This window comes from Muscardinus avellanarius (assembly GCF_963383645.1).
Source record: "Muscardinus avellanarius genome assembly, chromosome: 16".
NCBI lineage: Eukaryota > Metazoa > Chordata > Mammalia > Rodentia > Gliridae > Muscardinus > Muscardinus avellanarius.
In genome coordinates this window covers 23,569,738-23,591,453 of record NC_137802.1, presented here as the reverse complement: position 1 = coordinate 23,591,453, position 21,716 = coordinate 23,569,738, and the positions used below count along the sequence as shown (strand labels likewise).

General features: G+C 47.2%; 1 protein-coding gene across 1 annotated transcript in view; it reads left to right on the top strand.

Moving 5' to 3' along the window:
• Nucleotides 1-443: 443 nt before the first annotated feature.
• NXN (nucleoredoxin) overlaps nucleotides 444-21,716 on the top strand; it is a gene marked incomplete at its 3' end in the record, with an annotated part of 176,157 nt that continues 154,884 nt past the window's right edge. The window contains exon 1 of the mRNA XM_080713190.1: nucleotides 444-834. Within this exon, the coding sequence (XP_080569316.1) occupies nucleotides 481-834 (354 nt within the window). The 5' untranslated portion in view covers nucleotides 444-480. The remainder of the gene's footprint in view (nucleotides 835-21,716) is intronic.

Genomic DNA, 21,716 nt, shown 5'->3' with positions numbered 1-21,716 from the left:
CGGGAGTGAGGCCAAGTCCAGCTCGGCACGGTCTGCAGCCGGCTGGGCGGACTCTTCTCCAGTCTTTACTTAAGCCCGAGGCTCGCCGGTCCCCGTGGAGCGTCTCGGGTCCGGTTTCTTCGGCCGCGCACGGTTAAGCCCGCGCCCCCGCGCCCGGGCGTCCCGGCGCCAGCTGCAGCCGACTGGCCCGGGCCGACCCGGCACCCGCGGCCCGCGCCCCGCCGGCGGGAGGGGGCGTGGCGAGGCGGGGGCGTGGCCACCCGGGGGCGGGGCTCTTCTCGCCGGCGCCCGCGGCCCGCGCCCCGCCGGCGGGAGGGGGCGTGGCGAGGCGGGGGCGGGGCCTCGGCCGGGGGCGGGGCCAGCCGGGGGCGGGGCTCTCCTCGCCGGCGCCCGCCGCCCGCGCCGCCGCCGCCCGCCGCGCGACCCAGGGACCTGGTAGCAGCCGGCCGCGGCCGCGAGCCCGGGCTGCGGAGGGCCAGGATGTCGGGCTTCCTGGAGGAGCTGCTCGGGGAGAAGCTGGTGACCGGCGGCGGCGAGGAGGTGGACGTGCACTCGCTGGGCGCGCGCGGCATCTCGCTGCTCGGGCTCTACTTCGGCTGCAGCCTGAGCGCCCCCTGCGCGCAGCTCAGCGCCAGCCTGGCCGCCTTCTACGGCCGCCTGCGGGGCGACGCGGCGGCGGGCCCGGGGCCGGGGGCCGGGGCGGCGGCGGAGCCCGAGCCGCGCCGCCGCCTGGAGATCGTCTTCGTGTCCTCGGATCAGGACCAGCGGCAGTGGCAGGACTTCGTGCGGGACATGCCGTGGCTGGCGCTGCCCTACAAGGAGAAGCACAGGAAGGTGAGCGGCGGCCTGCGCCCCCGGCCCGCCTGCTCCATCTTGGCAGCGCCCCCCCCCTCCCCCGTCCTCTGCGCCCGCACCCGGATCCCGGGCCGGGGCGCCCGCGGCAACTCGGTGCCGGTGCCCGGCTGCGCCCGCCGGGAAGTTTGACACCCTTTCTCTCCCCGCCCGGCGCCCTGGGCTCCCTGCAGCCCTCCGCCCCACGTGCCCGAGCCTCGCGTGGGGGCTGCTCGCCGGAGCCCCCGCTCCGCGACCCGCTGGGCCCCCGCCAGAGGTGCGGGAGGGGCCCTCCCCGCGAGCCCCGGACTCCCAGCCGTACCTGTAGTGGGTTGGGGGGGCGCCAGCCCCTTACCCATAATGCCCAGACCAGGAAGTTTCCTTTCTTCCCGAGAGAAATGGACTTTCTTGGGGCCCCCTCCCTCCCGAGGGACCAGGGACCCCGAGGGGAGTTCGAGGGTGGGCGGCAGCCGGCGGGTGGAGGGGCCGCCGCCCCGGCCTGGGGCGAGCGGGGAGCCCCCCTGCGCGCCCCCGGCGCCCTCGCTGAACCGTGGCCGCGGGGGAGCTTTTCATTGTCTGGCTGCCCACCCTCCTAGGCCCGTCCTGGCGGGTCCTTGAGTTTCCTGGTGGACCACCGTGGTTTTGGCATATTTTGAATTAAATGCAGAACGGGTCCCATAAATACTGGAAGAACCAGGGTTTGGGGAAATGTTTTACTTTGCCGTCAACTTCTGGTTCCTCGAAGTTTGCTGCTGAGATTAGGTTCCTGCGAGTTATCTGTTGGGTTTTGATAAAGTAAATGCGGGAGTTTTATAATGAATGGCAACAGAGAAAAAGTTTCTGGAGTCCTCTTGCCTAATTAGCGTGTGTGATGCGGAGTGTGAATCCAGCTCCTTCCTTTATCTGAGAAAAATCCCAGTTGGACCGGAGGGCTGTTCTGGGGTGTTTAGGTTCCTCAGGGGAGGACGGTAACACATGCCATGTGTTTCTTTTATGTGTACACAGTCTTGTTGAGAAGCATGATTTAGATTTAGTGAGAGCAAATGGCTTACACTGTGACCCCCAAATGTCTCGAGTAAATCACCCATTCCAAAGCCACGCAAGGTACAGACTTGAGATTTAAAGTATGAAATACGGTTTAACAAATACAGTGTATAAATTTAACATTGGAAAAACATAGGTTTCTAACCACACGGAGGCAAGACTTTGCATTTTAACCACTTTTTAGTTATTTTGCCCATGTTTGATTTATAAGCTTGATAGAGTATGAATATGTATGACTAATACTTTTTCCTTCAAAATATGGGAATCCTTTGTTTTCCTTGGTGGCTGTTTTTATGAACCTTTTGGGGGAGAAATCACCTTTCAGAAGGTGATTTTCTGAAAAATATTTTGATCATTATGACAAGTTTCTTTTGTAGACTAAAGTATGACACATTGTCCTTATTGGGTGTTACAAATGATTCCTAGCTTTTGAAACCATAGAGTAAGTGGCAAAAAGTTGCAGACCTAAGGCCCATTGTTGTGTTTTTTTTTTTTTTTCTAAAGAGGAAATAAAATCGCTGGATTGTAAAAAATATGGAGCAAATTGAGATGTTTTGGAAATGCTTAAAGCTTTTTCCAAAAATGGGCATATTTGATTTGACATAGGCCATGCTTATGGCCTACCCTGGCTAGTTTCTTTGCCTGAAAAAAGGTATTTGTCAGGATGAGCACCTGGACGACACAGGGAGGGTCTTATTTAAATAGAGTTCTGCATGCTGGATGATCCGAGGCCGTGGTGTGGTAGCATCTTAAGCATTTATTTTGGTTTTTAAGATTTTTTTGTTTAGCCTGGTAGGATTGAACCAAGAGCCTGTGGATGTTCTTCCATTGAGATACATCCTCAATCCCCCAGATTTATCTTTTGCTCAGAGTGTCTCTGATATGTATCCTGTAGTTCCCGTAGTTAACTTTGTCCTCTAAAACCAGACCTGTTGTCAGGGAGGTGGGTTTTGCCCCTGGGTGTTGGTGAATAGGAAACTCAAGATCTGATTCCTGGTGCTATGTACCAGGTAAAAAAGGCTCCGGCTGTGTCTCTTCTGGAAAACAACTATTGGAAACTGCAAAAGCTACATAACTCACTTTGAAAGGAATTATCCCCCCTCCTCAAACCAAGGAGATGTAAAACAAATTTCTCCTCTGTAACAGTTTTTGTCTCAAATGAAATCAGGGTGCATAGAAATCTGTGAGTTTGTGATGCTAATTTCACCCGAAGAACAGTGAAAAGCCAGCCCCCCCCCCCCATTCTGGGGGCTGGATAGGGGAGCACTTAACTTTCTGTTGATGGATTCTGTTCATGCAGTTTCACCAACCATAAAAATAGCTTTAGAAAAGGGAATTTTGTTTTAAACTGAAGGGAACCAAAGATCCAGCTTACATTTTTTTTAAAGTTCTCATTAACATTTGTTCTTTAAACCCATTTGTGTACTTCTTCCCATTGGGATAACAAAGGATATGGTTCTAATTATTGGCTGGCATTTCTCTAAAGAAAATTGAAAAATTATGGCGGGGAAAGAAAATGCTGTGTGGTATTTCTTTTTTTTCTCCTTTTATTAATTTCTCCTTTATATAGTAAGAAAGTCTGGGGATGACCATATATGTTCAGCCTGCTTTTGTCTGGCTCCTCTCACCTTCCCTGGAACTGTGCGAAAACTCTAAAGTAAAGGGATGCCAGCATCTTTTTCTTTAAAAAAAAAAAAAAAACTCTGTGGAAGGCTGTCCTGTTTCTGCTTGTTTTAGTGGTAGGTACAAAAGTAATTGAAGCTTTTTTTTTGGCTTCCAGAACACACAAATTATTGTATAGCTGTATAGAAATTGTAATTAGATGATAATAGAACTTGAGTGCATTTATAAGAGCAGTTTTGTCTGGAACCCTATAATCCTGGAGTTAAGGCAGTTAGGCTTGTTTTAATAAGTAGGTGGGTGAACGTGTTTGAGGTTTCTGAAGAGAGAATGTGATGGCTAGCTGGAAAGTGGCAAAGATCTGGGCTTTCAGGATTTGGTCTGTCTTTTTAGATGAGTTCAGTTGTCAGAACTGGAGGATCTGTCTCCAGGATCCACTCCGGGACCCCAGAGAGGAGTGCCAGTCTTAGTTTTAAAGCCACAGGCCCAGTTTTGCCTGGCTGGGTGCCTGATGGAAAACATTTGGTCACTGCAGGCTTGCTGACATCAAAGGGTGCAGATCACTGACCTTCCTCTGGACAGGTTTATTAGGCTCTGGCTTAGTCCCAGAACTTTCTGTGTGTTGGAAAGGGAAGAGAAAGTTGGGGTGGGAGAGCAGCAGAACCAGGGGGCCCTGACCTGGCATCCCGGTCCCCCTGCTTCAGCCAGGGGGTGTGGAGCCATCCTCCAGCTGCCCGGTGTGGGCTGCTTGCCCTGGCTGCTCTGGATGATTCTTTTGGCTCAGATTAAGTCAAAGGCATGGCCTAGAAGTCACCTGAATCCCTTTGGCTTTATGGGTGGGACAAGATCTGGTGCTAACTCAAACAGTCTGAGCTCCCTCTCTCCTACTCTTCCTCAAATCCAAACACTGTACCAGAGCTGGGTGTGGTGGCACATCCTTGGAATTCCAGTACCAGGGAGGCTGACACAGAAGGATCACAGGTTTGAAGCCAGCCTCAACTTAGCAAGGCCGCCAGCAACTTAGACTCTGTATCAAAATAAAATTAAAAAAAAAAGGGCCGGGGGCTCAGAGATAGAATATCCCTGGGTTCAATCCCCAGTACCAAAAAACCAACCAACCAACCAAACAAACAAAAACAAAAAACTGGAAACTCTAGCCACTAAGAAAACACTGACATGTCAATTTATCTTTTCTTCCTATTAATTTTTTTTGGTGATACTGGGGATGGTACTCAGGGGCATTCTACTTCCGAGCTATACCCCTAACCCTATCCTATCTCCTTCTCCTTCTCCTTCTCCTTCTTCTTCTTCGGATGGAACCCAGAGGCATTTGACCTCCGAGCTACACCCCCTGGCCAATTTTTTATTCTTTATTTTTGAAACAGGGTCTCACTAAGTTGTAGAGGGCCTCACTAAGTAGCTGAGGCTGTCCGCAAACTGCAATCCTCCAGTCTCAGCCTCCCGAATGCTGGGATTACAAGCGTGCGCCACCACGCCCGGCTTCCTATTCACTTTTAAGATGGTAAAAGGAGGCAAAAAGGTACAGATCTGAAAAATAGAGACTTCTGCCCTCCTCATAAAGAGACGGGAGCATACAGCACAGGCACCCACTGGCGGCTGTGTTGTGGGTCTGGGGTCAGATAGTGAAGGACGTCCAGTTAAAGAAGAGCACTGTTCCCTGAGGAGCTTTCCCCTGCTCTCTTGCCTTGTGGTGCGCTTTTAACCTTATTTTTATTTTCTCTGTGTAATGAAGCCGCCCAGTGGTTACAGGTGTGGATTCTGTCGTCTGTGTGTCTGAGTTCAGTTGTTAGTTCTGCTCATTATTGTCTGTGTGTCTCTGTACAAGGTACTTGACATCTCTGGGCCAGATTCTTCACTTACAGAATGGAGATAACAGTAGCACCCACCTTATAGGATTGTTTTAAAGACTAATATATCATAGCCTGGCATATAGTAAATGTTACCTATTATTATTTGTTAATGAATTGCTATAAAATTTAGTAATCCATCTTATAACTTGAACCTTTGGAATGTATCGCGTCACAGAATTGCAAAGCTCTTTTGGGGTGTATTTGTGTATGAGGAGATACTGGGGGTTGAACCCAGAGGCATTCTACCTCCATTACACCCCCGTGCCTTTTTACTGTTTATTTTGAAACAGTGTCTTGCTAGGTTGCTTGGAGTCTCCGTGTGTTACTGAGGCTGTCCTGCAACCTGCGATTTCCCTGTTTCAGCTTCTCAAGTACTGGGATTTCAGGCCTGTGTCACCACATCGGCTTGAGTTTTTTTTTTTTTTTTTTTTTTTTTTTTTTTTTTTTCGAGTATGGGGAAGGAACCCAGAGGCATTCAACCTCTGAGCCACACCCCCAGCCCTATTTTTTATTCTTCATTTTGAAACAGGGTCTCAAGTTGGGCGTGGTGGCCCACACTTGTAATCCCAGCATTTGGGAGGCTGAGACAGTAGGATCTGGGTTCGCAGACAGCCTCAGCCACTTAGTGAGGCCCTTTGCAACTCAGTGAGATTCTGTTTCAAAATAAAGAAAAAAAAAAAATAGGGTGGAGGGTGTAGGTAGAATGCCCTTGGGTTCCATCCCTAGTACTGCAAAAAAAAAAAAAAAAAAAGAAAAAGAAAAAAAGAAGAAATAAATAGGGTCTCACTAACAGTAGAGGCTGGCTGCAAGCTTTCAATCCTCTTGTCTCAGCCTCCCCAAGACTGGAATTACACATGTACGCCGCCATGCCCCACGTCAGTAGGCATTTCTTCTGTTGACCCTGGCTGCTCAAACCTGGGCTGGGTAGATGTTGAAGGATGGCTGCTCTTTCACATGGGAAATGGATGGTGCTGGCTTTGCAGCAGTAGGAACCCCACCTCTCCTGGAGCCACCTCCCTTCCCTGCTCTGGAATGCTGTAGGATAGGTGTGCTCAGAGTTGCAGCCATCCCTGATTCATCCATCCTCACCTTCTGGTTGGCGGCTGGCCACAGCTCTTGCTGATTTTTTTTTTTAATAGTACTAGAGATGGAACCCAAGGGCATTCTACCTCCAAGATACATCCCCAACCCTTTTTTAAAAAATTTATTTTGAAACAGAGTCTCACTGAGTTGCAAAGGTTCTCACTAAGTAGCTGAGGCTGTCCGCCAACGCAGTCCTGTCTCAGCCTCCCAAATACTGGGATTACAAGTGTGCACCACCACGCCCAGCTGGTAGAGGTCTATTCTAATATCTGCACAAATGGGAGGAAGGAGGCCTTGTGCTGTGTACAGCTGGGGCAGAGGATGAACAAGTCCCTCGAGGGTTTTCTTTTTTTCTAATAGGGCTTGAGGGTTCTGGAACTCCAGCTGCCCCTTTTATGAACTAGATATGGCTCCTGACCGCATGATTTCATTTCAGGGGCGAGTAGACTTGGCATAAGCTGTGTTTTCTCTCTTCGTGATCTGAATTCCCAGTGGTGCACCATGTTAACCACCAGGGTGCTTAGTTTTCTGTGTTTCATTAATTTGCCATTATGCTTATTCAAAGCCACTCAGAGAAAATGGCTATGAATTTAGAATCTTTGTGAATCCTGATTTTCATGAAGCTCTTATGTCCTGTTGTTTTATCTCTTGCTATTATTTTTAAAGTAGATAAAAAGTTCTAGAATCCCGAAGGCTACTTTTTTGAAATTTCTTTTTTGGTGCTACTGGGGATCGAACCTATGGTTCAATCCTCAGTACTAAAATAAATAAATAAATATAGAAAGTACCGGGGGTGTACTTTGGTGGTAGCTTCTCACATCGTCTAGTAAGAATCCTTTTTTATTTTACTTTTGAATCAATCACACATTGACACAGAGTCCTGTCCACCTGACAAAAATGTGCCCTGTGAGGTTGGTTCCTCATAGGAGGCGGCCGCGTGTTTTGTGGTCACCGAGCCGCCCGCCAGAAGCTTGGCTTTTGCTCTGTCATCGAGCTGCCGTCTAAGCACTGGCAAGTGTCTGCTCTTCGCTTCTGTGCTTACTTTGTTGTGGATGGGGCGGACGCTCACAGGCAGGCTCTGATCCTCGGCCGCACTTGGAGCGGCACAGCTCTAGACTTTTCAGGAGTGGGTGATAAGTTCTGAAACCAGGCTCCGTGCTGGGGACGGAGCTCAGTGGCAGAGCACTTGCCTAGGTGCACGAGGCCCGTGTTCCATCCCAGCGCTGAGGAAAAAGGGAGGAGAGGGAAGGAGCGCTCTGACCATGCCGTTGTCCTGCTGAGGGATTTCGCAGTAGATCCTCGCCGTCTTTGTGGCCGCCGCAGGCTTGAGCAGGCCCGGCCTCTCTCTAGCCTCATCCCGCTCTTGTGCGGCAGGACTCTCCTGGACTTGCATTTCTGGAATGTGCACTGTTTTCTCTCTCCTCCCACGTGGCTTTGTTTGGAGCGTCTTGGGGCCCTGCTTTAGGACATTCTTTTAAATTTATTTTATTTTATACAAGTGTGTATGTATGTATGTGCGTGCCAGGGACCGAGCTAGGGCCTCGAGCATGCTAACCACATGCTCTACTGCTCAGCTATATCCCCAGCCCCAATTTAATTTTTTAAATTTCATAGTAGTTTATTTAGGATTTTGTTTTCACTCCTCAATACATTATTATATATTTCTCATATGCTTTCTCACTATTTTATCTAGTTCTGAAGGGTTAATATATGTTAATGTATGTTGAGTCAGAGAGTTGGTCAGCCAACCGTCTTCCTAACACCATTTGTTGACAGCTCCTGGGTCTTCTATAAAAGCTTCATTGATTCCACATACATCTCCAGAGACACGTAGTAATCATATGCATGTATAGGGTAAAGTGTGGCATTTCCTGTCTCTTTTCCGTCTTAGTGGAATGTTTTGTGAGCTCCATAGATCCTGTACATAGATTTTCGAAAAAATCTTTTTTGTTAGACTGTGACCTCCTTGAGGCCAGAAACCAACCAAAGGTGGGTGGGAAAGGTGATCCGCGTGGAGGCACAGAAACATTGGATAATGTCCCGTCAAACGAGCATGGGACTCTTAGGTTGATAACTTGAAGACACTGTAGTTTCCAGAACACTTTCATCATCATATAGCTTGATTTTAACATTAATTTTATAATTGGATCTTAATTGAACTGTGGTAATTGTGTATTCTTTGTACAATCTGTGCTAATTGTACATCCTCTGTGTAATTTGTTGTTTCTTAGTGAGGTCTTTTTGTGTGTGTTTTTTCTTTTGCAGTGCCGGGATGGGACCCAGGTTTGCACATGCTAGGCTAGTGCTCTGCCACGAGCCGTGTGCCCCAGCCCTTAGAGTGTGTTAAAAAGCACAGATATGAGCACGGAGATGCCCCAGCTGGGAGAATCCCAGGAGGTTTTTTTTGGTCTATTGCCCTGTATCTGTGTTCATAAATAGGAAGTGGCTCAACTCTCCCTGTTTCAAATGTCATCTAACTTTGTCTGTTAAAATAGTCTCATCTGCCGGGCGTGGTGATGCACGCTTGTAATCCCAGCATTTGGGAGGCTGAGACAGGAGGATCGCAGTCCGCGGACAGCCTCGACTACTTAGTGAGGCCCTTTGCAACTCAGTGAGACCCTGTTTCTAAATAAAGAATAAAAAAAAAAAATAGGGCTGGAGGTGTAGCTCGGAGGTAGAATGCCCCTGGGTTCCATCCCCAGTACTGCAAAAAGAAAAAAAAAAAAAAGTCTCATCTGCAGACCTATCATTCTGTGCTTTGTATATTTTATAAATAGTTTGCATTTCTCTAGCGTCTGTCTTCTAGGGAGCTCAAAACGCTTGCGTATTACCTCTTCCCCCCCGCAGCTAGTAATCAGTGGATATTAAGTGTTTTACCTTTTCGAAGTATGTTAAGAGCCAGAGAACTGAGGCAGGGAAACGGATGATTAGATGCAGTGTCACAGTGTTGGATGGAAGCTTGGCTGACCTTCCTCAAATTTAGCCTGCCCTCTCTGTTCGTGAAATCGTATCTTAAAATGTCCGTGTCAGAGGCGCTCCTGCAGGAGGAGGGGCTGATGTTCTTCTCAGTGCAGATTCGCTCTCTGTACAGGGAGAGCACTGTGAAATAAGACAGAGGTAGTTTAACTGCTTAACACATTCGCTGTTAACTTGGGAGACAGGAGAGCCCACGGTTCTTTCTGCCGCTGCCTTTCCCTGACGGTGGCTTTCTGAGGGCCTTTTTAATGATTGGGCTTTTTTAGTTCAACCAGTAAAGTGCCCCCACCTCCCCTTCATCCTACGCAAAGCCTGCGGGGCTGCTTTAGTGCTTTTGTTCAGAGACAAAATTGAACTTCAGGTATCCTGCCGAGATGCCAGGACTAAATCAGTCCTCCCTTTTATGAGGCTTTCAGAAATGGCTGTTTAACTTCCAGTGAAATCTCAAACATGTGCTCTCCCTTTATGACAAGGAAGAAGTAGAGTAATTGAAAGTTGCTGAGTGCTGTGATTCTGGGGGAAGCCCTGCAATGGGAACTTTTGTTCTGGGGCATCCGTGATTAAAAGCAAACGTAAAATTTTCTGCTGCTGGCTTGCTGGTCATAACTCTTACACCAGCTATACACAGTATTTTTGAATGAGCTACATGTCAGAAAATCCATTTTCAAAACCAATTTAAGCCTACCAGTCAGCGTTCCCTTCTGTCAAACCTGTCGTCCAGTCTCCTTCTCCCCGTGGTATTGGTTTGATATAAATGCCAATGACAGGTGTATTCAAGTAATACTTCTATGATGCTTTTATCTTAGATTGTTAGTGAATAATCACAGAGCAGGGTGTGGTAATTTTGCTGTTTTAGGGGAAGGATTGTCTCTTTGTTTTCCTGGGAGGATTTTATACAGATGCATTGGTTTCTCAGTTTTTTTTTTTTTTTTTTATCTTTTTGGGTTAATGTTCCTGGGATAAAAATCAGCATAGATATAGTCTGCTTAAAATCTGAAGTTCCCAAATACTGGGGTTACAGGCATGCACCACCAGATTTTTATCCCAGGAACATTAACCCAAAAAGATTAAAAAAAAAAAAAAAAAAAAGGAAAGAAAACTGAGGAACCAATGCATCTGTATTTGGGAGGCTGAGACAGGAGGATCACAGGTTTGAGGACAGTCCCAGTGAGCAGTGAGACTCTCATCAACCTATCAAGACCCTGTTTCAGAATAAAAATAAAAGAAGAATGGGGGTGCAGCTCAGCGGGAGAACACCCAGTACCACAAAAACAAACACACAATTTAAAATATTGGCTTTTTTTCTTTTAAACATGAGCAGGTCAAGACAGTTTTCTTTTGATCATGGCCATTCTCAACACAGCTGCCTCATCTATTCCTCATTTTTCAGAGTTTGATGTGAAATATCAAGATTGGGTGGAAGAGCCCGGGTGTGGTGGTGCACGCTTGTAACTCCTGTACTTGGGAGGCTGAGACAGGAGGATCACAGTTTCGCGGCCAGCCTCAGCTGCTTAGGCCCTCTGCAACTTAGCGAGACCCTGTTTTTTCTAAAATAAGGAATAAAAAATAAGACTAGGGCTATAGCTCAGAAGTAGAATGCCCTTGGATTCAATCTCCAGTACTGAGGGGGAAAAAAATAAGAGATTGATTGGAACATGGGGGATAGGGAAGCGGCAACGCAGCTGGGACAAGAGTGAGCGGGTGAGGTAGGTGGGCGGCGCTTTCCCAGCTCTGGCCAATGGCAACCAACTTCACATTCAGCCAATTCCAAATGCGCCTAATTGTAGTATTATTTAGCCCACACATATCCATTTGGCTAGCACAGGAGAATTTAAGACATAGCTTGCAGCTGGGCATGGTGGCGCACGCCTATAATCCCAGTACTTGGGCGACAGAGATCGGAGGACTGGAGATTTGAGGATAGTGTCAGCAACTTAGTGGGGCCTTCAGCAAGTTAATGAGACCCTATTTCAAAATGAAGAAAATGGCTTGGGGTATAGCTTTGAGGTAGAATGCCCCTGAGTTTGATCTTCAGTACCAAACCAAACATAAAACCAGAAGAACCAGGCGTGTTGGCGTCCATGAGGAGAAGCTGAGGTGGGAGGATTGCAGGTTTCAGGCCAGCCTCGGTGACAACCTGGCGAGACTTGAAACTCTACGGCCACTTAGACCCTGTTTCAAAATAAAAAAATGAAAGCCGGGTGTTGTGGTGCTTGTCTGTAATCTCAGTACTTGAGAAGCTGATGTGCGAGGGCCACAGGCTCAAGGCCAGCCTCAGACACGCAGTAGGACCCTATTTCAAAACAAAAGAGGCTGAGGAATTCTATTGGAGGTAGACTGTCCCTGGGTTCAATCCTTACTGCCCAAAACAAACACACACAACAAACAAATGAAAAGACGTAGCGTTGTATAATTTGGATATTTTACTCTTTCCCTCTTGTTTAGCACACCTCTGTTTGCCCCCGCATGTTTAATAGCTGTGGTAAGCTGCGGTCTGTGGAGGAGGAGGTCCAGTTCATCAGCCTGTCGTTTGCAGGCCCCTCCCCCTTTGCCCTTTTGAAACCAGCACTCTTCCTGTCTGTTGTAGGTCACAGAATCACAGACAATGGCACTCTCTCTCCCTTTTGGACGTAATTCATATCTTAAAGGAGAGTTGCTGTATTGGGTGGGCCTGTAGGGAGTGTGGGTCTATTTCCTTCTTGCAGGAGACCCTGTAGGGGTAGCCGTGTTCAGATACGCCTGATAGTCAGCACGCGGTGAAGAGCACCCCGTTATCCAGGAGGCGAAGGCGCCGTGTGCTGCATCTTTGTGCCTGACCCCAGCACCCCTCCCTTCACCAGCTCATTAGGGAACTAATGGCGCCAGAGGGGAATCTTTTTCTTAATGCCATGTCCCCCATCACAGGAAGGATGAGAATCCTGCTGGCTAATTAAGTGTGGCATTTTGTTTTCAAAATTAGCAGTAGACACTAGCTACAAAGCAGCCTAGTGTCCTGGTGCCGATTAATTTATTTTTCTTTTCATTTTTTTTGCGTTACTGGGGGTTGAACCAAGGGGCATTCTACCTATGAGCTACAGCCCCAGCCCTATTTTTTATTCTTCATTTTGAAACAAGGTCCCGCTAAGTTGCAGGACTTACTTTCTGTCTCAGCCTCCCAAGTATTTGTGTTATAAGTGTGCGCCACCATGCCCGGCTCTTAATATTTGACATTTTAGGACAAATTAGCTCATTTATTTTGAAAAATTTACTGTACTTTAAAATGAATGTGTTTTTACTCAAGTGTATTTGTTAAATATTACATATGAGCTGGGTGTGGTGGTGCACACTTGTAATCCCAGTACTTAGGAGGCTGAGAAGCAGGATCGCAGGTTTGAGACCACCCTCAGCAACTTAGTGTTTCCAAATAAAAAATAAAACAAAATAGCGCTGGGGGTGTAGCTCAGAGGTAGAATGCCCCTAAGTTCAGTCCCCAGTAACACACACACACACACACACACACACACACACACACACACACACACACACTACATATGGATCTGTTATACCCACCACAGTTTGGCAAGCAGGGATTCTGTCTGTTCAGATGTCAGGGGTGAGGATGAATTGGAATCAAGTGCCCTCGAGCGCTCTCTGGGGGGTGTGGGAGATCAGCTTCTTTAATTTGCTCAAGGTCCCTGGCTTCAACCCTTGCATGCATTGTTTTAAGCTTGTACAAATGTTCTTAAGAGCAAAATACTACTTAATACTCCTTGAACATATTGCCTTTCATTTGGATTTAGGAAAAGTATTAATTTGCAGAGAGCGCCGTGGAACAGTAGTTTGGAAGCTCTTTTTGTGGGCTGTTTGCCTGTGAAGGCTGCCAGTGACGTTTCGTCTGAGGTTGTCTGAGTGCGCTGTGTCAGTCAGTAGTCCGAGGTGAAGATAGATCCCTAAAACAAAACCCCGTCACAGCCTTTACAAGGAGAGAGGGGTTCGTCTGTCCCTGGGTAGCCAGATCGGAGCTACTGCTGACCATTTACAGTAAAAGCTACTTATATTCCTTGACTTAGCATATAGTTAATACACTCTTTTTTCACATTAACTATTTTTCCATGTGTTAGAGAAAGCCAGTGTTTCATTTGTAAAAATAATCTCCTTTCCAAAGATAGTCACTGTTATTAGTGTTTTGTTTATACTTCCAGTAAAAAGAATATGCGTATGCTACATATATAAACATGTGTACTTAAATATATATATATAATTTTTTTTTTTTTTTTTGGTGGTACTGGGGTTCCTGGATGCCCAACTACCTCCGGGCTACACTCCCAGACCTATTTTATACTTTTAAGTTTGGAAACAGGGTCTCTTAAGCCAGCGCGCCTGGCTTTGAACCTGCAAGATCCTCCTGTCTCCGCCTCCCAAGTGCGGGGATTACAAGCCTGCGCCACCATGCCTGGCTGTACTTAAATTTTAAGCAAATGAATTTAGCCTTCAAAATTAATTTTTATTTTCTAGAAATAAAGCTTATAAATCTTTTTTCTTTATCTTTTTTGAGCTGAGCATGGTGGTACATGCCTGTCGTACCAGTACTTGGGAGATTGAGATAGGAGAATCACAGGTTTGTGGCCAATTTAGCCGCTTAGTGAGACCCCCAGCAACTTAGCAAAGACCCCATTTCAAAATAAAAGATGGAGCCCAAGCCGGGTGTGGTGGCGCACGCTTGTAATCCCAGCATTCAGGAGGCTGAGACCAGAGGATCGCGGTTCGTGGACAGCCTCAGCTACTTAGTGAGGCCCTCCACAACTTAGTGAGACCTTGTTTCAAATAAAAAAATAAAAAATATGGCAGGGGATATAGCTCGGAGGTTGAATGCCCCTGGGTTTCATCCCCAGACCCACACACACACAAAAAAAAGATGGAGCCAGGCATGGTGGTGTACGCTTGTAATCCCAGCATTCAGGAGGCTGAGACTGGAGGATCACAGTTCACAGACAGCTTCAGCTACTTAGTGAGGCTCTTTGCAACTCAGTGAGACCCTGTTTCAAAATAAAGAATAAAAACTAGGGCTGGGGGTGTAGCTCAGGTAGAATGCCCCTGGGTTCCATTCCACCCCCAGTACCCCCTCCCCCCCAAACCAACATTTGGGCTGGGGTGTGGCTCAGTAGTAGAGCACTGGCCCAGCATGTATGAGACACTGTTCATTCCATAGCACCATGCTGTCCCCCAAACAAATGGAAATGAAGGGAAAGTTGCATAGGTAAAAGTCTTACTCTTGGGGGTTGACCAGTCTGCTTCTTTCATCATGACTGCCAGGGTCATTGTGTGTGTGTGTGTGTGTGTGTGTGTGTGTGTGTGTGTGCATGACTGAGGATTGAATCCAGGGGATTCTACTTCTGAGCTATATCCCCAGCCCTATTTTATTTAATTAATTAATTAATTTATTTTCGGTGGTACTGGGGATGGAACCCAGAGGCTTTCTAACTCTGGGCTATACTCCCAGACCTATTTTATAATTTTATTTGGAAACAGAGTCTCACTAAGTTGCTGAGGGCCTCACTAAGTAGTTGAGGCTGGCTTTGAACCTATGTGATCCTCTTGTCTCAGCCTCCCAAGTGTGGGGATTACAAGCATGCGCCACCACGCCCAGCCTTAGTTTTTTATTTTGAAACAAGGTCTTACTAAGTTGCAGAGGGCTTCACTAAATAGCTGAGGCTGGCTGTGAACCTGTGATCCTCCTGTCTCAGCCTTCCAAGTACTAGGATTACAGGTATGCACCACCATTCCCAGCCTACCATGATCAATTTAATGTATGTATCTCTAAGGTATTGTATACATCAATAAACATATATATGTGCCCCTCAGACACATGTTGTTTTTTTCAGTACTCAGAATTGAATCCAGGGGTGTCCTACCTCCCAAGTTACACCCCTGGTCCTTTTTATTTTTATTTTCAAACAGGGCCTCCCTAAGCTTCTTAGACTGGCTTTGAACCTGAGGTGCTCTTGTCTCAGTCTCCCAAGTCCTGGGATTACAGGCCTGTGCCACCATGTCCTGCTACATGCTTTTAAATGGATCTTGCTCATATTCTTGACTGGCCTGATAGATGCTGCAGAGAGGCAAAAAATCATTATATAGCCGGTGGTAACTTTATGTGACGTGTGTCTTAATAGCACACTCAGCACAGCAACAAGGAACACAGCCCCTAAACCACCACTAACTCCATTGGTGTTTGTTTTGTGGTCCTGGAGATTGAACCCAGGGGCACGCTACGTCTAAGCTACACTCTCAGTCCTACTTTATTCTTTATTTTAAAATAGGGCTTCACTAAATTGCCCGGAATGGCCACAATTCTCAGAAGGAAAAGGACCCTCGGAGTGGGTCAAGGAGACTTTGGAAAGCAGTTTTCCCGCAGGGTGTGATCCTAGTTCTTGGAAGGCTAAGACGAGAGGATTGCAGATTTGAGGCTAGTGCACTGCAATTTAATGAGACCCTGTTTCAAAATTAAAAATAAAAAGAGCTGGGAATGTAGCTCAGTGGTAGAAAACCCCTGGGTTCAATCCACAATATAATAATGGGGGGAAAAAAAAAGCAAGCCATTTTTCTGTCATGCAAGCACGCTTTCTCCCGGACTGACGGAAAGCAAGGAGAAGACGCGTGCGTGAGACTCCCACTGCAGGGTCCTGCCATTTGGATAAATTAAGAGGTCGATTCTCTGTAGCTGTCAGTCTTCTTTTCCAAGAGTATTCAGATTTATCCAGGGACAAAACAATTCCCCATGCTGGGCATTTGTATTATGCTTGGCCTTTTGTGGTTAATAGTATTAAGCGACTTGTCTTTAAAATTAGATTTTTCCTTACTAAAATGTGCTGTATTTTTAGAAACTTTTACCACCTCTGAAATCCAAAGTTATAAAATAGATAACTTAAGGGGCTGTTATTTTCATTATAGAAGTGTCTTCATTTTATACCTGTTTTTAATTAATTATTGGTATTAGAGATTGAACCCAGAGGCATTCTACCTCTGAGCTTCAACGACAGTCCTATTTTATTTCTTTTTGTTTTGAAACAGGGTCTTGTAGTCAAGTGGTACATGCTTGGAAGGCTGAGACAAGAGGATCACTGGTTTGTGGCCATTCTTGGCAATTTAGTGAGGCCCTGTTTTCAAAATAAAGAATAAAATAGGACTGAGAGTGTAACTTAGAGGTAGAGTGTCCCTGAGTTCAATCTCTAGGACCACAAAACAAACAACAGCAATGGAGTTAGAGCCAGGCACAATGGGCATGTCTACGATCCCAGTACTTGGGAGGCTGAGACAGCAGGATAGCAGGTTTGCGGTCAGTCTCAGCAACTTTGCGAGATCTTTAGTAACTTAGCAAGACTCTGTTTCAGAATAAAAAATAAAAAAGGTCGGGGGTATAGCTCTGCAGTAGACTGCCCTTGGGTTCAATCCCTACTAAAAAAAAAAAAAAAAGCAGGATCCCAAATTACACATCTGCCACAATCACAGCACTGTATTGAACAGTAAGAGGAAAAATTGAAGCTGGTGTCATAGGGCCTGTCTGTGATCCTAGCTACTCAGGAGGTTGAGGCAGAAGGGTCACAGGTTCAAAGACAGTCTGGGCTATTGAGACCCTGTTTCAGAAAACAAAGTACAAAAGGCCGGGGATGTAGCTCAGTGGTCCAGTGCTGCTGAGTTCAATTTCTAGTACCACAAGGAGAGAGAGAGAGAGAAAAAAAAACATCGAAAATAAATTTGCCAGATTGCTCAGTGTCATGTTTAGATAGTGGTGTCCATGGTGGTGGGTCTCTGGTTTCCAGACATTCTGAATATAACCAGTTTTTAAAATTTATTTACTTGTTTGTTTGTTTACGGTACTTGGAATGGAACCCAGGGGCATTCTACCTCTGAGCTACACCCCAGCTCTATTTTTTTTTTTTTTTTTTTTGCGGGTCTGGGGATGGAACCCAGGGGCGTTTGACCTCCGAGCTATACCCCCTGCCCTATTTTTTTATTCTTTATTTTGAAACCGGGTCTCACTGAGTTGCAGAGGGCCTCACTAAGTAGCTGAGGCTGTCCGCAAACCGCGATCCTCCAGGTCTCAGCCTCCCGAATGCTGGGATTATAAGCGTGCGCCACCACGCCCGGCTCCCAGCTCTATTTTTTATTCTTTTATTTTGAAACTGGGTCTCACTGAGTTGCAAAGGGCCTCACTTAGTATCTGAGGCTGTCCGTGAACCGCGATCCTCCTGTCTCAGCCTCCCAAATGCTGGGATTACAAACTTGTGTCACCAAGCCCAGCTTATATAATGAAAACACCAGCATATGTGAGGAAGATAGTAGGCTTCTGCCTGAAGAAGCCTGCCTCCCATTCAGGGCGCTTTGTTCTATCTGAAGGTTTTCTTCTCCATCTGGTCTGCTTAGCAGATGGGTGACCTCGCCACCATTGCCTCTTACCAGGCAGGGCAACACCTGTGAGAAGCGCCAGCCTGAGCCCTGACTTCAAGAATGCTTTCTGGAAAGAATGACTTGAAAGTGACCTTTTCAAATGAAGGGCGGGCAGCCCAGTAGATTAGGAAAGATATTCCAGATATAAATAACCCTGTGGGAACAAAGGGGAAAGTTGAGATGGAGAAAGTTCATTTGATCCCGAGGAAGAAAGGAAGGATGGGATGGAGGGAGATGATGTAAGAAAAATGACGTGTGGCATCAGGAACAGTATTACCTTTTTTTTTTTTTTTTTTAAGAAAAACAAAAGTTCCGGTGGCACATCCTCAAGATAATATGTTTTAGGTAGTGCTATCCAGGAGGTGTGATTTCTTACGGGAAGATGCCGGGAGGCTGAGCACTGATCTGCTTGCAAGGTGAGAGTGAGCCTCTTTTGGGTTTGAGTTTGGAATGGAAAAGAAGGTCTGGCTCCCAGACAGGCCACAGGATGAAAAACAGATGCTTTTTGTACCAGCGAGGCCAAACTCAAAGCAAAGAACCCTATCCTGGGCCTAGTGGCTGAACACATTTCCTCCCTCTTTCCCTCCCTTCCTTGGATGGAACCCAAGGTGTACCTCTGAGCTACACCCCCAACTCTTTAATTTTTTTTGTTTTGAAACAGGGTCTCGCTAAGTTGCTGAGGTTGTCCTCGAACCTGTGATCCTCACTCTCAGCCTCCCAAGTACTGAGACTATAGGCATATGCCTATGTGCCTCACTGAGTTGCAAAGGGGCTCAAGTAGCTGAGGCTGGCCACGAACTGTGATCCTCCTGTCTCAGCCTCCTGAATGCTGGGATTATAAGCGTACGCCCCCACGCCTGGCTAAGAAGACACTCTTGATTAATGGTTTCTGTTTGTTAATAATTAGACTAAAGGAAAATTTTCAAGGAATTTTGCACCACCATATGATATCGATGGAGAGGGAGTGCTGACTGATTACGAAGCCCCCAGACCAGATTTCTCACTTGTGTATGCTTTTATTACAAACGCCAAGTTTGGGCTCTTCGTTGCTTTGTACGGGTGGGCACTGCCATGCCTTGGGCCGTCACTTGTTTTCCAAGCATCTCATTTGCCCCAGGCAGTGTCAGCATGCAGAATAATTAATGACCAGTCCATGCTGTCAGAGGCATTTGATTTAGCTGGGAGGTAAGGCACAAAACGTGTATATAAATTTAGAAACTCCACCATGCAATGCCTTATGTATTGGTCTAATAGGCATGGGATTGAGAGCAGGAGACCTGAGAACTGAGAGTCCTGTGACTTGGTCAGACTCAGCTTGAGAGGCCAACCCCTCTTATGGATGACCGGGCTCTGGTCCATGCCATCTATTCTCTAGCTCTTTTTTTTTTTTTTTTTTTCTTATACTGGGGATTGAGCCCAGAAACATTCTATCTCCAAGCCATCTTCCCAGCCATTTTTATTATATATTTTGAAACAGGGGCCTGGCTAGGTTGCTGAGAGTCTTAAGTAGCTGTGATTAGCTTTGAACCCACAATCCTCCTGTCTCATCTTCCCAAGCACTGGGATTCTTGGTGTACACCACCACGCCTCTCTCTAGCTTTGAGACCTCAGGCAGGTTACTTTAACCTTCCGCAGCCTCGTTTTCCCCATCTGTGAAATGGGAACAATAGTACTGCCTACCTTATTGGGTGGCTGTGGAAGTTTGAGATGATGGCTGTAAAAAGCTCTTTGCATCTTCTCTCCCAGGTGATGGTGATTGTTCCATCAAAGCAGAAAGTTTCCAGAGGGCAGGGACTCTGCTCTCCATCTTGTTTTCATTTCGGGGTGCTAGGGATTGAGCCCAGGGGCGTTCTACCTCTGAGCAGCACCCCAGCCCTCTCTTTTTATTTTGAAACAGGCTCTCACTAAGTTGTGGAGGACCTCCACAAACTGCTGAGGCTGGCCACGAACCTGCAATCGGCCTCTCAAGTATTGTTTTATTTATTTATTTATTTTTTGGTGGTACTGCGGGTGGAACCCAAGGGCCTTCTTCCTCCGTGCTACACTCCCAGACCTATTTTATATTTTATTTGGAAACAGGGTCTCTTAAGCCAGCTGAGGCTGGCTTCGAACCTGCGCGATCCTCCTGTCTCAGCCTCCCAAGCGCGGGATTACGAGCGTGCGCCACCGTGCCCGGCTAGCCTCTCAAGTATTGTGATAACAAGCGTGTACCACCATGCCCGGCTTATTATGTCCTTCTTACTGACCACATTTGGCATCTCTTCTTAATAAATATTTGGCACAAGTATTTATGGAAAGGAAGAATGGATGATTTGGCCTGAGATTTGAAGGGTTGGCAGAACTCAGGTGGAAAGAGGAGTGGAATTTCCAGCAGAAAGGCGAGTCTCAAAATTAAACAAAGGTGTCGACTCTTCTGTTTATGTGTGCTATCATCATAATTAAACAAAGGACCTTATTTTATGATACTGGGCAACATAGCCACTGACTGTTTCCCTGGAAAGGCAAGGCTGGTGGGGTTGTGTAGCAGCCCCCTTCTTTTACACACAAGGACACCGAGGCCCAGGCAGGAGGAGGCCGCATGGCCCAGCAGCCTCGAGGTTCTCAGTCATCCTTTGCCAGCTCAGTGGTATTTTTTGGCATTTTTCCTGGTAGCTCTTTAAAAAGACACTGCTAGATTTTGCTCACAGAGAGATAAGCATAGTGAAAAGAGGGAAAGGCCGCGGCCCTGTTTTTCCCATGTGAGTTTGTATGCCGGCCTGGGCTAGCAGGAGCCATCCGGGTCCCTGGAGGCCGTTCCTGAGCGCAGAGCCGGCCTCCTGTGAAGGGGTTGGGGTCAGGCCCGGGACGCGGGGCAGACCTCCTATGTGGAAAGCCTCAAGTGGCTGTAACTCATGCTGCAAAAACAAACATGTTCCCTTGCTGGACAACAGGGAGAGCGCTTAAGAAGGGGATTACCAGGGCTGAAGTATGTGAAATGTAAAGAAAGGAATGTAAGAAGAGCCAGGTGCTGCGGCCAGGGAGCCTGGGCCGATGGGCGCCTGCACGTTGGAGAGAAATTCCATTCAGATGACTCGGTGGCCACAGTATTTTTTCCTGTTAGGCTATCAGGGAAGGGAGAAGAGGCCCATTATCCTGTGGCCTGTCCACGCAGTCAGTGCCCTCCCCTCGTGTTGAGGGACGGCTGTGACCCCTGCAAGCCCAGGCCTTGGCACTGCCCTGGGGACCTGGAGGTCACAGGAATTTGCCCCATGTTTGGGAGTCATTTCAACCTGAGCAGGAATATAGAGGCCAGAATAGGAGAAAAATGCAAACCTGGATACACACTTGGCCCCAGCCTCAGGCCTTCGGAAAGGAGGCGACTGGCTCACATTTGTTGCTTTACTAGAGGAAGTTCTGAAGCTTCAGAGTGGGAATCGATTCTAAAGCCAGTTCTTATTCGTGAATCATTGTGGTCAAGTTTTATATTATTTTCTGAAGCCTGGCACAGGTCTCCTTGGGGTGGTGCTTTGCAGTTTGCTAGATAGGAGACCCAGCAGGGAGCCACGAGGTCCTGAGCAGGCACAGGCAGTGCCCTGTAGGTGACTGCACAAGCATGGTCATCTCCCTCCCGTGACCACATGCAGTTGCAGCCATCTCCTTCCACTTTGGGTTCTTCAAGCAGTTACCAGGGGAGTATGACTTCTCCGTGGACAACACGTTATAGTTTGAGCTCCACAGAGGTTAATGAGTTTGCGTCCAGCAGGAGAGTTCTGGTGGATTTACTTCTGGGTGGGACGCCATTATACAAAAGTGAGTCCCTTTCTTGCATTCATTCCCGTGGCACCTGGGGGTGGGGCAGGAGGGTGAGTTGTGTTGCTTCTGAGATAC